Source organism: Tripterygium wilfordii, chromosome 23 (assembly GCF_013401445.1).
Source record: "Tripterygium wilfordii isolate XIE 37 chromosome 23, ASM1340144v1, whole genome shotgun sequence".
NCBI classification, from domain to species: Eukaryota; Viridiplantae; Streptophyta; class Magnoliopsida; order Celastrales; family Celastraceae; genus Tripterygium; species Tripterygium wilfordii.
Genome location: NC_052254.1, coordinates 3,215,906 through 3,234,240, shown reverse-complemented (window position 1 = coordinate 3,234,240; position 18,335 = coordinate 3,215,906). Strand labels below are relative to the sequence as shown.

Here is an 18,335-nt window from a genome sequence, read left to right as displayed (position 1 = left end):
CAGTTTGCCCAGAAACTGTTTGATAAAATTCCTGTGAGAGTTAGTCCATGAACCATCCGACATTCAAGGTCCGAATATAGACAAATAACTAGTTCATGGAGGTCACTTTTGTGGTTCAGTATATACAATAAACATTAATGAAAAGGTTCTTTATACTGTCGTGTTATGTAGGTTTCTTTTAAGGTAATAAGTTTCATTGTTATAAGTAAAATTACAATGGTGCAACAAGACAATTAAAACAAACTCCTCAAATATAAATTGGAGTTTTAAATCTAACTCAAATTCAAAAACAAATTGGAAATGCATCTCGCAGGGAGTGCAGCCTTTTACTCTCCTAAGAGATCATCATTTCGGGTTTAAAGATGCTAATTAGATAGAATTCATTGAGCTAAGAACCAATACAAATGAACTTAAGTTGGATTAGAGAACACCGCTTTACATAAGGGACGACCAAATACGTGGCGGGATGTACCCATAAAAAAGCTCTAGTGGTAATCTTTTTCTAAAAGGTAATAATAGAAAACGTATATATAACATCTTAAAACAAGAAATAAAATCACATAATGATAGTGCTAGACATATATTATGTGACATTTATAGATTTTTTTTTCCTTTAATAGTATTATAAAGGGAATTAATTAAATAATTAAAATTTCTTTGACCCCTTCTGCTGTTGCGGCTTAGGATTGAAAACTCTGCAATTCTTTCTAATCTCTCCAACATTATTGACAAGATTTCCCATTTTCACCATTGCCTTAGCAAAATTTTGTCCGAACGCCACACCATTGGATGCGAAACTCGAAACGATACCAGCCGTAGATCTATCCGAAGCAAGAGCTTGATCAATCTGTAATATACCTTTGTTCAAACGAATTTGGTTGTAATACTCATTATCAAACACAAATGATGTGTTTTGGTCCAAAAATGCTGATGGGCCGAAATCCGAACTGGACTGTGACCCACAAATTTGATTGAGCTTGGTAGCCAGATTGGGGTCCATGGTTGGATCCGGCCCACTGAGCCTATCTTGGAAAAACCTACAATGAGCAACACCAACTGTGTGTGCACCCAAGAGTGTGACCATGTCATTTAGGGTTAGTCCTTTAGCTCTAAATGTTTGTATTATGCCTGAGACACTAGACCCTGGTCCCGGCAAGTTCACATCCGCGGCGTTTGAGACTAGCCCGTCGAGTCTACCGGTTGGTACTTTGTAATTGGGTCCTCCGGCTAAAGATATCGCGTCGCGGGTGGCTAGGGTGATTATATCAGCGCATGAGATAGTTGAAGGACATGCCGCCTCTAAGGCTTTCTTAATTTCGTCGATGAGCTCATACTCACGTACAGTTTGGTTTGGTCCTCCTTCTTTCTCTGATTGTGTTGTTGGAGTTGAATCTATTAGAATAGACGCATCACAACCCTGGAAGAACATATAACACATTCAGTATGTGAAACACCATTTATCTTAAAAGTTTAAGTTGACATATGTCAAAATTGGAATTTCACGTCGGTATGACATCACCCAACCGAGTGGTTTGTTTACAAGGACAATCCAACTCCTCTCATATTGAATACGTGTTTTCTAGGCTTAAGTACCAATGACAAAGGCCCGTGGCCCACAACCGACACAATATTTTCACTGTGTTTGGTCTAGGTACTTCTATTAGGTGTATAAAACAAACAATTGTCTTCGACTTTTTTGGAGTTATGACCAGCTATAAGTATCAATACATCGATCACAACTTAGGAGAACATTATATATATACACACATTGGTAGAACACCGGTTAATCTAAAAGTTAAGCAAACGTTTCAGAAAGTCTTGTATAATTAAAACAAGATAGAAAAGCAGAGAAAAAGATGATCTTACATTAACGAAACAATCATGAAAATGCATGCGAAGCAAGGCGGCGGTGATCGATCTATCGCTGGCAAATCGCCTTTGCACAACCGCGCGGACAACTGACTCCGCTCGCGGACAAGTAGAGCTGTAAAACCCAAACCTTAAATCCGCAAACACATGAGGAAGAAGAACAAACAAGAAGAGCAAAACCGAGACCTTCATGACTCCCATTTTGGACATACAAATAATGAACATGTTGGGTTACATATATATAGGGGAGTGTGTGTATATATATATATATATAGATATATATATTATATATACAAATTAGTCAAAGCATATAAAGAAACGCGGTTTTTGGAAGCAAGTATTTTTCTTCTTGTGTACTGTACAAATATATACAGACAAATGCATAGATCATGCAGGCAAGTAATGGTAGAATAAAACGAGGCTAAAAAACAAAGGAGAATTATGAGGCGGTGATCGATAGACTGGTTCTTCAATCAAACAAACATAAGAAATTTTGTTGTTGGACAAATGTTGGTGGAAGGAGAGAATATTTTTTGTCTGATTAATTATTTAAGGAAGGGCCAGCAATTGTGATCTAATAATTACAAGGAGCTAAAGAACAGTAATTTGATATATATATATACACCTATGTTTTATTCTCTTGTGTTTATGCAAGTATGTTCCTCAGATATTCATTGTTTGGCTGTAATTAATACATGAGCTTATATAAATATAAAAACACACACATACACCAGAAGTTATGCATCAATATCATCATAATGCCAAATGGAATGAAGAAGCTAATTAATCTACTGGCTTAATTAGAGGGGAAGCCCGGGACCTGCTGTAATTTTATTACAGCAGGCCCCACCGTAATGCCCTTTTTGGGCATTAAAAATTTTTATTTTTATTTTTAAAAATCATAAATATGTAGTGTTCATCGTAACGAACACAATGATATATTTTTTGTTGGAAACAAAAATCAAATTCAACATGAAAAAGACACAACAATTCTAGACCATCGGATATAAACTCAAAATATTCGATGTTTTGATCACGATGAATTTGATTTTTGTTTCAAACAAAAAATATACCTTTGGATTCGTTATGAAAAATACTATATATTTATGATTTTTAAAAATAAAAATAAAATTTTTTACTACCCATAAAGGGCATTACAGCGGGACCTGCTATAATTTTGTTACAGCAGGTCCCGGGCACCCAATTAGAGGCCGGTTGAATTAATGTTATTAATTTATTTTTTTGTTTATACATATTTATGAAGGGTCTTGTTAATGGGACCCATCCGGTGAACCAAAATTTTTTTAAAATGTCTAAAAAAAATCATAAATGTGTAGTATTTTAGCATGGCCAATCTAACGTTATATTTTTTTGTTTGAAACAAAAATCAAATTCAACATAAAAAGACATGAAAATTCTAGATCGTCTGATATAAACTCAAAACATTCAATATTCAATCGCGATGGAATTGATTTTGTTTGGAACAAAAAATATACCATCGGATTCGTCGTGAGAAATACTACACATTTATGATTTTTTCTAAATTTTTTTAAAAAAATTGGTGCAACCGATTGGGTCCAGTATTTTTCAACATTGGACCTACCCCAATCAATTAACGAGTGCCCTAAGGACGAGGTTAAATATTCGCCTCACAACATATCATGTTTGATGAACACCATCTCTCCTATTTTTTAAAAACTTAAAATACAGATTTTAATAAAACTTATTCAAACTCCAATACACTTTTATAGTTTTATGTCATTTCTCCATTTCTCTTAGGGCACTTATAGCATTTCCCATGTAATATATACTGGTCGCATCCAGGCACTACCCAAATTACAAAGGTCAAGGGCTTATCTGTGTGTATATATACACACAGACAACTAACAACACGTCAACACGATGATTGTTTTTGACCCACTGACGGAGAAAGATGTCTATATATATCCAATTTTGTATCAAATTAATGACTATATTCAGTTGTGGACTGTTCAAATGGTGACTTCATCCATTGATTCTCTGTTACTGAAAAAAAAGGTAGCATATATTAGATCAGACAACCTAACGAGTTGAAATATATATATATATATATATATATATATCCTAAAATATGTAATCAATTTGTTATCGTCGATCGAGATCTATGACAACCCTGTAAGATCAAAGGAAGGTCGACCGTTAAGCTTGGACACCGGTGTGGTGTCGGCCGAATAAGTTCTGACTGTCAAATCAGTCAACGGTGGGAGATATTTAAGTGAATGACTTTTAGAGAGAGATATATATATATCAGGTAGTTGAGAGAGTAAATGAGAAGGGATCATCCTCTATTTATAGTGTTTCAGGTCACATGATCAGCACATGTTTGACCGTACCGATGGACTTCTTCGTTGGGCCATGGTTGGGCCTGAAGCCCAACTTGGGACTTATTTAACATCATAAGCCTTGAGCCTTCATGTGCCTATTCTTGCACCCAATCGAGACGTGGGCCTTGGGCTTCGCTAGGACTTGGGCCAGATAAGCCTTCGGATGTATATTTAGGCCAATCTAACCAAGGCCTTCGTTGGGCATTTCAACATATGTTTAAATATTTCGGGTCAACGGTTTTTAGCCCATACAATACACACGGGGTTTATTTATTTACCTATTCGTCTTCTTCAATACCTATACCTATTATGATGTGCATATGGAAGGAAACACATGCACATAGTAGGCTGAGGACTTGCCATATTTGTTCAAATGAATCTTTGGGAGTATAAGCAATCTGATTTTATTTGTCATTAATTATATACATATATGCACACACACAAACACATTTATGCATATCCAATGAATTTTTTTAAAACCGCCCCATGAACCAAAAATCATGTCCGTATCTTGGATGAGTTATTCGTTTAAGAAAACATACATACATATATACACACACATTTTTAGCATGTATAGTTTATGTTTCCCAAGAGAACTACGAATAGCTCATATAGCATTCATGTGTGTAGTATCTTATTAAAATTTCGAGATCGAGCTTCTTCATCCCCTTCCCCTATAATAAATTTTTTTTTTTATGTTGCCCAAACCCATCTTGCATTGGACCAGGCCTAAGTGTCATTTCCAAGGTTGGACTCTTTTTTTTTAGGCTTTGGACCGCAGGAGGCAATGTGCCTAGAGCCCAAAATAAGAACTACCTAATTATTAGTTTATTACAGCCCCTCACAATTTTGAGTTTCAAAATTGGATTAAACAATCTGCTAGCTTTTTAAAAACCACAAATAACGCAGATAACACTCATGTATTATATATAAGGTATCTCATAGAAGTCTCGAGTTCTCCCCATCCCCTTTCCGCTTATTTCGAGAGAAAAAAAAAACTCACTAGCTTTTCTTTTCTTCTCCTCCTCCTTTTTCTCCATTGAACCCATAATGCCCCCTGAAGTTGGACTTTGAACTCTTGTGAATGATGAAAAGTGTTTCTTAGACAATACAACCAAAGCCCTTCAATGAAGGCTCAAGTCTGTGTCGTGATAATTTGGGATAATAAAAAGGCCAGTGACCCCCCTTCTTTAGCTTTTGAAAACAATTTCCATATAGAGTAATCTAAAAAAAGTCACCATACAAGCTTCCTAATCACTTCCTAAAAGCAAGAATTTTCTCTCTTTAATGATGGGAAAAGGGGTGTACTTTAGTGGGTTTTTATTGGAGTCTCTTGAAGCCGTTCTTTTGAAGATGAAAAGTCATAAAAAGGACGGGATATATTCCTTTAGGAGTGTACTAAAGTCTCATTTCTGCCTTCAGGAAAAAAAAAGGGACACTTTTTCCAGGAACGGGAGAGAGAGAGACACAGAGAGAGAGAGAGGACTAAACATGGCTTCAAGTTAGGCTTTTTAAGAACTTTAACATTGAGTGTTAACTTGGCATCTTCATCAGCTGACAGAAAAGGAACAAAAAAGTACTTGAGGTCCTGAATATTTACTCAATAGCAGAAGTTCTTATCCACAGACAAAACAGTAACACTATCAAGTACAAAACAGTAACACTATTACTTGACACTATGCCATAAGCTATAGAACAAGTTGTGTAATCAAGAAGATGAAGAGCTTGGGAGCAGCACTTCTGTGAACCATTTAAATTGAACACAAGTTTGAATTCATGTATACAACAGTGAAAAGCTTTTTTCTCTCATTTTTCTAAATCAAATCAAATATAGTTGCATATAAAACTATGAACTGAAACCTAAATTAGGCCGCAGAGCATAAACAGCAATCAAATCACTAATCTATACTATTTACAACATTTGACTGTCGAGAAAGAGTTGAGGATACTTATGATAAGCAAGGCAGCTTCTGGTTCCTGAAGATTTTTCCACACAACTCATAATTTGGAGTAGGGATGGCAAACAATTAGCAAAGGGAATTCACAAAGGCACAGCAACAGCATTTTTAGCCCCTTGTCTCCATGGGAAATGAGTGTTTTCTATCGTACACCTGAAACTTTGAACAAAACTATTGGCAGAGAACCCTTAGGTGCTTTCTTGGAACGTGTGAGAGCGAGAAAGAGCAGCTGGGTTTGCTTCCAATATATGAGTAGCTTCCGATGCATGTTCCTCTCCTGATCCATTTTCAGATGTTTTTGGGATAGCAGCTTTTGATGAGGAATCCTTTTGGTTTGGCTTAATGCCCAATGTAGCCCATATTGGACTCCTTGAAGCTTCATCTGGGTCATCAATTCTCAGTGTTTTCGGAACCAAAACACATTTATCTGCTTTATCTTCGTTGAAAATAATTGCATCTCTGGAATGCTTGCCCAAAGCTGGTGAGCCATTGCCTGAACAGCAACTGGTGCTAGTAGAGGACAACGGAGAAAGGCAACCATTGGAGCTAGCCAATGACACATTTCCTGTTCCAGCAGGCCACATAGGCGTGCAACCCCAATATGAAGCAGGTATGAATTGTAATGGAATGCCTGGTGGACAAAAGCCAGGAACTGCCAGCATCGGTGTGGGGCACCACTGAACTGGATTCCGATTGCTACTTATTGGTAAGTCAGCACGTTCAGCGGATCGTGGTGCTGCCATGGGAGCCACATTGTTTAGATCTGGACTCCAAGGGAAAACCAATGGAGGTGCATGGTAACATTGTAGAAGATTTGGCGTACTGACATTATTACAAGCTTCTGGCAAACCAACTTGATCCTTACGTATGACATTTTCCGGCATGCCATTTCCCCTGATACTTGAAAATGTCATGGAAGATCCACATGAGGATGGCTCCTCCCCACTTCCTCCACAACTAACAGAACCCCTCTCCACACCTCTCTTCTGGTCTCTAAGACTAAGCACAGTTTCCATGGATTCACATAGAGGAGCATCAGGACCAAATTTCAGAACCATCCCATTTCCAGTTGAAGGCCTGAAGGTGGCAGCAGTTTCACTGGGTAGCAAAAGTTGGCAATTCGATGAGTCTGCACCATCTATTCTAGCAATTGGTACTCCTTCAGAAGACACTAGTACCTGACGGTATTGGGTAGCCAAGTGCTTATTCTTCCTCCTTCCGGCCCCAATAGGAACATTTCTCATTGTACCACCGGCTGTCCAATATCTCTGGCAATTCTTGCAGAAATGCCTTGGTTGATTGACATTATAATTATTGAAGTAACAGAACTTAGTTTCTAAACTATTACAGCGTGGACATGGGTAGATCTTGTCTGGCTTCTTAAAAACCTTCTCTTGATCTGTACTATTCGTCTCTACCTGATCTTCATCGGGCTTACCATTAAGCAATGTTTTGTTTCCATGCACCAGACTTTTGTTTTCTTCTTTCACACACCCTAAAGCAGAAGACTTATCTAGCTCTCTGGTGTCAGCAGATTCAACAGTTATTATTTCACTGCCGTTGTTCAAGCCCTGAAATTAAAACCGACATCAATGGCATTCACTTACAATTCCTATTCAAGCAAGAAAACATCAACAAAGTAGAACAAAAATACAACACCAGCCCATGATCAAACAAAAAAAAAATAAAGAAATTATCAAATACTGAAGAAACAAAAGAAGAACAAAGAACCTCTAATAAATTATTTGAAGAAGACTACACACCTATCATTCATTCATTACAAAACCAAGAGTGTGTTAATAGAAAGTTTTTTCCTTTGCCAGCTATAGTAGAAACTAAAAGTTAGTGAAACTTCACTCACAGAGGTTCCCCCTTTGGGTCTACAGGAGCGGAACACTAATGGAAAAACGTTATTCCACGATTTATGTCAGTTTTAACCAAATAAAGTCCAAATAAAGAATTGAAAACAAAGAAATTCCCTTAATTTCAGAGATTTCCATTGAAGTCCAACCGTAAATACACCTGAAACCAATCTTGTCCATTAAAAAAAAAAGGAAAGCCAACTCTAAAGTCTAAACACAAAAATGAAAAGTAACCATGAACCAGAAATCCAAAATAGGATTCCAAATAGTAGCAAAAGAACCACCACTTCATTTAACATAAAAATAAGCAAAAATACAAGAAAAAGATATGAACTATACTGATTTGAGTCAATAGAGTAGGTGTGTATGCGTACCTTGACTTTGGACATGACCGGAATCTGGGTTTCGGGGACCTGAATCTTGGCTCCGAAGAGCTTAATAGCTGTATCTTTGGACTCAGACATATTTCCACCGTTCATTCTACCGATCAAAAAGTACTCGTAGCAGAGGTTGAAGACTGACAGAGGAACAAACCCATATATGAAACAACGACAGAGGAAGCGTTTGAGAAAGACCCAAGTCGAGGACTTTATAAAAGTCTCTCTCTTTCTAAAGACCCACAAAAAAGAACCACTCGAACAAGTCTACCATGGAAATCCCGATTAAAAGCATAAAGAACGTGAAGGACCAGAGAAACAGAGCAGATTTTTTTACAACCTTTTGTCCTCCTTTTTATGTCATTTATTAAAAAATTCAAATCACTTTTTCCTTTTTCCTTTTTCTTTTGTTTTTAAAATTTAATATATATATATATATATAAAAAATAAGTTGACATGTCCTATGAGATAACACTACACATTTAATATATATTTATTTAACGTATTTAAATCACATGCTTTATTCCTTTTTAAATATTATTCCATGAAACTCCAATCAAAAAGTCTCTCAATTGATAGGGATTAGAGGACTTAATATTCCAGCTATTGAGTTGTATGCACTAATTTTAAGTGTATTATATGAGACATGTGAAGTCCACAAAATCATTGAATTTGTCCATCGAACTCAGCAACTGGATAAGGATATCAACTATAGAGATTTTTATCATTTTTCTAAAATCTCTTAAAATAAATAATAAATCAAATTTATTTTCAACAATCCCTTATTCAGATAAAAATGTTTGATCAAGAAGTAAATAAAAATGTCCCAAAACTTCAATGTATATACTCTCCCAATCTTGTTATGGGAGTTTTCACGACAATTCAACACAGTATAAAGTTTGTTGCTTCAAACTCGTTGCTTGATTCTAAGAAATAATCATCTATCTACTTTGTGAGTTGTTGCAGATGTTACTATTGTATTGAGTCTTTTTTTTTTATTCTTGGTGTAGCAATTTTATTTTCTTGTAATGTTTTCGGAGGAGGATTCTTGATTTTTTTTTTTTTGACATTAATATGTTTTATCCTTAATTTTTAATCCAAAATTTTTTTATTTATCTCCAAATAATGTATTTTTTTTTAATCCTTTTAGGTATGGTGCCAGCTGGCATCCCAGTCAGCAGAGAAGTGATTTAATGACCAAGAGATGTAGTGGCTAAGGATGAAGCTGACGTGAGAAAGACGGATACAGCGGGGAAAAAGCAAAAAGGTCCACTGTGGGTCCCAATCCCACAAAAATTGTCCAAAAAGATAGACAAAAATAAATTAACAATAAACTGCGGGTGCCCCCTTCGCTTTTTACGCCGCCTTTAATGTTCTTTGCCAGTTTTTCTCTTTGGGCCTCAGTGGGCCCACCCAAACCTCCTTTTTTTACAAACAAACAGAAATAAAGGCCCATTTGTTTTTATTTTTTATTATATAGTAATAGTACTACTCTTCAATCAAAATTTTGAAATACCATGTAGAGAATTATGTTTCCGATTGAAATCGAATATTAGTCACACATATGACTAATCCATATTGAAATATATTATTATTCGTGTATTTATTTAATTGCAATTAACAAGAAGATCTATAAAAGTGAAGTGGTATGATTGGACAAGGTGTACATATTGTCCAAATAAAAAAACAATGTTTCAATCAACAAGTTGATGTCTAAATGTCTTGATGTTCAATTTGGTAAGAAGCCATGTTATTGTCTATTACTTTTAAAACAAATAAAAAAATTAATTAATTAACAAAATATGACCTACAAATTTCCGTAATTTTTAATGTCAAAATACAATCTCATTTGCGAGAATGGCTAAACATGGTAATTATATGTCTATTTGGTTGTCAAATTGTCCGTCGGAAATTGATTCCATGATTAGGAGGGACAAACTTAGGACCTTGTAATATTTTGCTGTTTAATTTAAATTTTCTTCTCTAAAAGAAAGTTTAGTAGAATAAAAAAAAATAGTAACTTATTGTAACATTTAAATTTAAATAACGAAACTATCATATAAATTCAAAAATACTTAATAAATAAAATATTTAAATAACATCCCGTACTTATAAGGTTCTTGCATTATATAAATTGTGTAGATCTAAGGGACCATATTGTATATGTATATGTATATATATTTTTTTTAATTACAACTTGATTTATTTGTTGACTTGCGCATTTAATTTTTTGTAGATTTAGAAACAACAAGTGATGAGCAATTAAAGGGTTTGAGGGGTAGGCTACCTATGGGAGGGAAGGAAAAAAAATTATGAGAAATTAATGAAAGTGAGAGTGTTTGTGCCAAAGAGAATTAAATAACAGAAGTTATAGACATCTCAATCGTCCCATTAGTGGATGTGTTACTCTTTGGTTAAATCATCATATTTTGTGGTCCCTTACACTTACATCAATCAATGGACAAGATTTATTACTGAGATTATCCCTAACATTTTTGATTAAATAACACTTATATATTACATCAACTCCAAAATAACCTAAAGTTCAAATCCCTAATAATTCTATAAGAAATTTGACCTTACAACCAAAATGAAACATAATATTGGCCATACTCATGTGAAAAAAGCACAAATAAGAATTATTTTTTTTTTCCCTTAATGTGAAGCACAAATAAGAGAGTGTGTAGGTAGGTAGGCAAAGGCAAAACCATATAAAACCAGTAAACATGGGTTGCAACATAATTGTGTGGATAGGGTTATTAAAGTTGATGAACATTATTTGCATCTCGTTTTTTACTAAATACATCCCATTAACCATTTAAAAACACATTAAAATCGGATGTACTTAATAAAAAACGAGGTGCAAATAATGTTCATCATTAAAGTTTTAGAACAACATGTTTCTTATGTAGATGTCATTGGGGACCCACAAAGCTTGGAGGAAGCAAGAGAAAGATCTCAACAGCTTGGTTTTAGATTTGTGAGAGCAATCTCATTCTCAATTTTTTATGTCTGCTTTTTTGGGCTAAAGGAGGGGAGGGGGCCTCTTTATTAGTTTAAAAAAACTCCCATCTCTAAACACCAAAAGGCAAAGAAACAATTTGTTTTGTTTGGGCCCACCAAAAAGGGTCCTTTTTTTTTCTAACTTTTATTGCTAATTTTTCTTCAAAAGTTGTAACAAGAACCCTATGCAATTTAGTGTTTTGGGCCAAGATAAAATGAGGGTTGTGATAAGATTTTTTTGGTTTGTATTGATTGGTGGTTATCTTCTTATTATGAAAAATAATCAAAATAGTGACTTTGGTTTGTTAAGATGGCCTAGGCCGCTAAGTAAAGGCACCAAAAGAGAAGCATTCTCTCTTTATTGTAACTTTTGAGATGGAAAGCAATCACCTTTTCACCTTTTGATTTATGGGGTCAATGAATAGGGGTCTCCATCTGGCCGGGCCGAAAATATAAGACCCATATTCGGAATGACTATTCGGATTTCAAGTCGGACTTGACACGAAAATAGCAACCCAAGCTCGACCTGGACCAAGATGAATCGGGTCTTGGGCCGGGCTGACATATAACTTAAATTTGGCATTTTTTTTTCAGCTTTGTCAACTGCTGCTTTTAAAGATTGCACTCAAGTCCAGGAATACATGACAAAGATTATATAGCATATAGCAAGCTTTTGTGATATAGTGATTCCAACTCAAGCACCATTAGATGGGCCTGAGCTGAGAATGTAGCCCAATTCTGCTTAATTTTCTTCGAAGCCCAATTCTGCTTACTTATGAGTGTTATTAAAACCAATCCAAGACAACAATTTTTGAAGGTTGAATCCTTTAATTTTTGAAGGCTTGAATGGCATGTTTTATTTAAATAATTTATTTTATTTATAAATAATAATAATAATAATACTAGTGAATGTTGGGGGATACTTGAGAGCTGTAACTGTAATTTAACATATAGATCAACTGCAGAAAAAACAAACAGCATATGTGCACAAAAATCCATTAAAGTAATTATTAAGAGACTGGAAGACAAAACTGTTGATCTGCTTCATTAAATAAAATCCCTAACATCATGATCAAAATTCAAAAATTCCTAGAGATATATAATACCCTTGATCTGTAAGGTTGAGCAGAACCAATAAAGAACAACAAATACTCTAATTCATCCCAACTTCAGATTGTGAGAAAAATACGACATTTTGTTTGAGACTTAAATTTCTTAACCATTAAATCATTCAAACACCTTAGTCAGTAGCTGATGCCCCTCCCCTTCTCCCTTTTCTGCTGCTTCTGCTGAGATGGAGAATTCAGTAGAATCCTGTGGATTATCCTCAAAGCCAGAGAAGAATGGGTTTTGCTCTGTGAGTAGTGAATAATCTGAAGGGGATTGCATCGTTATCGGTACGTGTGAACCCTCATGAACACCATCATTGCTTTGTAACATCTGCTGGAAAATCGGATCCAGAAAATAGTCACCATAACCATCCTCAAAGCCAGAGAAGAATGGATGCATTACCATTGGTTGTTGTTGTTGTTGTTCAAAAACACTCTGTGAACTCTCCATGAAACCGCCATTGTGTGACATCGGTAAGAGATTCTGATTCTGGGAACAGTTTGCAGTTGTGGAATATTGATAAACGCCCTCAGTATAATGAATAGAAGAGGAGCTGTAGCCGGAATTGCATGCTCGCTTTCTTGAAGTTTCTTGATTTTGTTCATGAATTCTCCTCTTCTTAGACAACAAACCCAAGTTGGAATATGGACCAGAAGAAGTACTGGCACTGGCATTGCATTGATCATCCACAGAAAAGTGTTTGGCAAACTTAATTGATGAATTAGGTTCATCGGCGATCGATATCATCTTGTTACACCCAATAACGCAGAGTACCAAATCACCCGGGGATTGTCTATCAGGAAGAGAAAACTCGTGCATAGTCCAGTGACCGTGCTCGATTCCCGAGGCATCAGCGGCTCCTCCCGATCCCTTCACATCAAAAGTAAAATACCTGTTAAACGCAATCAATTTCCCATCACAATCAATCACATTACTAGGTGCTGTCCTGCCATGCCAAGTCCCAATACCGGCTTTCCTATTAATCCTCTTAGACTTATGACTGACATTCTTCAAATACGTAAAGACGAAGAAATAATCTCTCTCAGTACTTTCACCGAACACATTCCACGGTTCGTTTTTGCCGTTCTCGTCACCGTAAACATCGTTGCAATCGTCGAAGATTCCGTTCATATTCGGAGGGAGGAGGGTAAGGCCGGCGATCTTACGTTCGAGATAGAGCGCGAGCTCCTGCCGAGTTGGATGGAAGCGAAGACCAGGTAGCAAGAATGGCATTGAATCCCTAGACTCTGTAATCTCCATTGAAACGCAAACAAGAAGAATCCCTCGTGGGGTTTCGTAGAAATCAAGGAAAGAAATTAGGATTTCTGTCCAGTCTCAGTAATTTGTGGTAAGGCGGTGTTCAGGTCCCGGCCTTTTATAAGGGAATTTTGGGTTTTTTTTGTAAAATAACCCTTGGTAATAAACATTTTTTAAATCTAACCCATCTTTTCAAAATACTTAAATAGAACCCTTTTGATAAAGGAAAATACAAAATTCCCCATTGCACGGTTCAAAATGCTGAAAGTCAACAGTAACCGTCTCGAATTGCGTAAAATCCGTCCTTTCATCTTCTTCTTCGTTTATTCACACACGAGCAAGATAAAAAATTCTCTCACATCTGTATCTTCTTCCTTCAACTTCTTCGTTCTTCCGAGAATAATATTTGTTGGAATTTCTTCTAGTTTTTTACGAACGAACAACAACAACAAAAAACGCGACTCTAAGGTTAGTTTCATTTCATGGATTTACGGTGTTTGAATATTCGTTCATATGTATGAGATTTTTGGAAGATGTTATAGGGTGTTGGGTTTCGTTGGTAAAGGCGTGCATGTTGGTTGTTATCAGTTTTGCAGTACACGTAAAAAGTTGTTGTACTATTCATGAAAGTTTGTACCTTTTTCGTTGATAACTGCTTTTATTTAGCTTGATAACTTTAGTACTTTTAGGTTGATAACTGTATTACTTTTTGGTTGATAACTGTATTACTTTTTGGTTGATAACTTTATTTCTTTTTCGTTGGGAACTGTATTACTTTTTCGTTGAGAACTGTATTACTTTTTCGTTGATAAATACATATATATTTAGTTGATAACTGTTTTGGTTTTGTGTTTATGTTTGATAAACTTATTTTACACCTTTCATATACATGCAGATTTGATATAAAATGGCGTACAAGATTCTCATCAATGAGAGATTTGATGCCAAAGTTCTTTCTTTTTCAAAGTTATATGAAACAATAAGCGATATCAAGAGTAAGCTGAGCGAAGATCAGCTGACTTTGTTTAGGGGAACCTATTTTGGTACTTTCTTACAACTGAAAAACATTAAATGGGCTCCACAGATTGTACACCAACTTCTCTTTCGGCAAGTACAATCAAAAGAGGATGAAAAGAAAAGGAAGTTGGTGTTTTTGATTGGTGGAAGAGAATCTAGTTTTTCAATAAGGGAATTTAGCCTCATAACTGGACTGAGGTGTCACTCCCTATCAAACATCTCATTATATTTGAAAGAGATGGAGAAGTCTGGTGAATCTAGGGTGAGCTTGCAGAATAAGTGGGCTTGCAGAATAAGTATTTCAATAGAAGCTATCATATTTCATGCCAAGAGTTACGAAGGACTTTTATGCAGTGCCAAGATCCAGAAGATGTATTTAAGTTGGCACTTGTATATTTTGTTGAGTATGTACTTTTAGGTAGAGACGTGAAGCTGTTGATTGATGTTGATTTCTTGAATCTGGTTGATTATGTTGATGAGTTCAACAAGTACCCATGGGGGACTTTGTCCTACAAGAAGACAATACAGTCCCTGACTAATTGTTTTGTTGGAAGGTCTGACAAATTTAAGGCCAAGCAGAATGATTATGAATGGTACAATCTACTGGGCTTTCCTTGGGCTTTCCAACTATGGGTATATGAGGTTATTCCCAGTATTGCAGTAAATTTTGCAGACTGTGTTGATCTGAATTTGTTGCCTAGAATGTTGAAATGGTAATCAATTAAGGCACCAAAGTCGAAGACTGTCAACGATATATTGGAGGCGGATGAGGTAATTATATTTTTCTGGTTTATAATGAAAATGTTTAGTTTGATGATTTACAATTTAGATGTTTTATTTGTTATTGAGAATTTTACGTTGGTATTGTATATATTTACGTTGATATTTTATTTATTTACATTGGTATTGTATAATTTTACGTTGGTATTGTATATATTTACGTTGGTATTGTATATATTTACGTTGATATTTTATTTATTTACGTTGATATTTTGTTTATTTACGTTGGTATTGTATAATTTTACGTTGGTATTGTATATATTTACGTTGGTATTGTATATATTTACGTTGGTATTTTATTTATTTACATTGATAATATAATTTAGATGTTTTAATTTATATTATTGTTTCATCTTCAGGTTACAGTCTTTGAAATGGTCAACACACACTCAGAAAGTGAGCAAGACTATACATTTAATTGTGAAGGAAATGTAGGTGTCTTGTTAAAGAATGCAAAGAAAGCCAAGCAACCCATTCAGAACCCTGGAGCTGACTCTGATGTCAGTTCAGTTAAAAAGTCAGATGATACATTTGAGATGAGATTGCTTGTGAGTTCGTTGATCAGGGAATTGGTCAAGGATACTCTTGCTGCATTAGAAAATAAACTGGATGGGAAGATAAATGATATCTCAGTGAGACTCAGTTCTATTGAGCACGAGATTGTGGGCCTAAAATATGCTCAGAAGTTGAGCAAAAAAGAAGAAGAAAAGAAAATTGCACATGATAAAGTTGAGGAAAAGGAAGAAAAGGTGGGGATTAAGAGGAAGATTGTGAAGATGAGGGCGATAAAAAAGGGGAAGCATGTAAAGAAAAATACTCTGAGAAGGAGCTCACGTTTAATGCTGAAGGCAGCCAAAGAAATATCAGAGTTACAAGAGTTGGAGAAGAAGAAAAAAGTGGGTTTGGAAGAGCTGATTTTCAGGAGAAAGAAGGCTTCAATGAAGAAAAAGCCTTCTTTAAATGCTGATAAAGATGAAGTTGGAGCTGAGCAGGTGGAATTGGGCACCTGGAGAAGGGTGATATAACATCCATCGAGGGGGACGATCACTTGGCAACTGAATCCAAAGAAGTTTTCGATAAAGTTATTAACGATATTATTGAAAAGGTGGATCAGTTGCCAACTGAAACAACCGATGATGATGATGATGCAAATAGATTTTATGTTGCCCCCCATGTCGATGAGATTGTTGATGATGATGATCGTCATCTTGATAATCCTTCTGTAGCAATTGAGAAGGCTCACAGTGTTGATATCAAGGTTGATGATAAAGTTGATAATTACCAGTTTGAAGTTGATAACAGTGAACTTAAGGTTGATAACCTTACGTTTATGGTTGACAACACGGTTGCAACGACTTCAGATAAGGTTGATACCAATGAATTTATGGTTGGTATCTCTGAAGTTAAGGTTGATCAACCTGATGAACTGGTTGATGCCTCAGTCGAAGAGATGGTTGATGGGGGTAGTTCAATTGCTAATGAGGAGGATGATACTGATGCGAATAAATTACATTTGTTGGCAAAGCTTGCAACAGAAGATCAACAGTATCAGAGCAAAATATTGAAGAAGAGGGGTCCGTACCAAGTGTCACCATATACTGACCCTTCCAAGAAGAAGAGAAAGATCCTCCCAGAGTTCAATCCTATTTTAGAGTATCCTAACGAATGGGAAGTTGAAATGGATGAATTCTATAAGAATCTCATCAATCATGATAAGACAATTGATCTAAAAATAATTGATGCAAAAAAGGATTGGTTTGATACAATCATCGACCAAAGCAAGTGGCTATTAGATACGGTACGCACTTATAACTCTTAATTTGTATATTACGTTTTCAGTTAATGATATAGAAATTTATACATTAGTTATTATGTTAATGAAAGTTTTTAAATTATGTTTATAACTGAATTACTTTTACGTTAACTACTGCTTCTATTTAGGTTGATATCCAATGGTTGTCGTTATTCGTGAATGAATTATAGGTTGATATATGCATATAGATTTGGTTGATAACTGTATTTGTTTTGGTGTTTATGGTTGATAAACTTACTTTATTTCTTATAATGATATAAATATGTTTTGTAGCATCTTGACGTTGCATTCGAGTTAATTCGTAAAAGAATGTTTGAGAATACTGATATTTTCAGACAAAAATGTGCGATTATGGATATACCTTTTCATGTAAGTATTTTAATTCTCGTTGATTTTATCTATGTTTAGGTTGACATTTATATTACACTTTTCGTTTATAAGATACACTTTTTCGTTGATAACATAAATATTTTTTCGTTGACAATTCAATATAATTTTTTTTCCGGACATATCTCAACATCCGTTACAAATTGCACGAAGAGAACAATGAGCCTACACATTGGGACCGTGATGATCTTCTACTGTATTTTGTTGACGGATCTAAGGAAAATATGGTCTCTTGGTCCAATTTGGATAGGGTTTATTTCCCAATTAATATAACTGCTGATCATTGGGCTGCTGGTATGATAGACCTTCAAGAAAAAAGGATGATTTGTTATGATTCACTTATCAAGCACACCAGACAGGAGACATTTATTAATGAAATGAAATCCATTGCAACATTGATCCCCAAGATGCTGAAGCGGGCCAACGTCATCGACAATGAATCTCCATGGACCATAGAGCGTCAACCTGAAGTTCCTCAACAACAAAATGGGTAAGGTTTTATATTCCTTTAATAAATATTCTTCTAATAAATAATTGAC

General features: G+C 35.4%; 3 protein-coding genes across 3 annotated transcripts; all 3 read right to left on the bottom strand.

Annotated features, from left to right (window-relative positions):
* Positions 1-397: 397 nt before the first annotated feature.
* On the bottom strand, positions 398-2,086 carry LOC119993840 (peroxidase 44-like). The gene is made up of 2 exons (XM_038841124.1): positions 1,867-2,086; positions 398-1,417 (listed from the first exon to the last, which is right to left on the bottom strand). The coding sequence occupies exons 1-2, from the start codon at positions 2,077-2,079 to the stop codon at positions 647-649; spliced, it is 984 nt and encodes a 327-aa protein (XP_038697052.1). The 5' UTR covers positions 2,080-2,086; the 3' UTR covers positions 398-646.
* Positions 2,087-6,009: 3,923 nt separating this feature from the next.
* LOC119993839 (cyclic dof factor 1-like) lies at positions 6,010-8,756 on the bottom strand. Its single transcript, XM_038841122.1, has 2 exons — positions 8,427-8,756; positions 6,010-7,761 (listed from the first exon to the last, which is right to left on the bottom strand). The coding sequence occupies exons 1-2, from the start codon at positions 8,529-8,531 to the stop codon at positions 6,379-6,381; spliced, it is 1,488 nt and encodes a 495-aa protein (XP_038697050.1). The 5' UTR covers positions 8,532-8,756; the 3' UTR covers positions 6,010-6,378.
* A 3,578-nt stretch (positions 8,757-12,334) lies between these two features.
* LOC119992674 (transcription factor JUNGBRUNNEN 1-like) lies at positions 12,335-13,802 on the bottom strand. The gene is made up of 2 exons (XM_038839470.1): positions 12,672-13,802; positions 12,335-12,391 (listed from the first exon to the last, which is right to left on the bottom strand). The coding sequence occupies exons 1-2, from the start codon at positions 13,800-13,802 to the stop codon at positions 12,335-12,337; spliced, it is 1,188 nt and encodes a 395-aa protein (XP_038695398.1).
* Between the last annotated feature and the right edge of the window lie 4,533 nt (positions 13,803-18,335).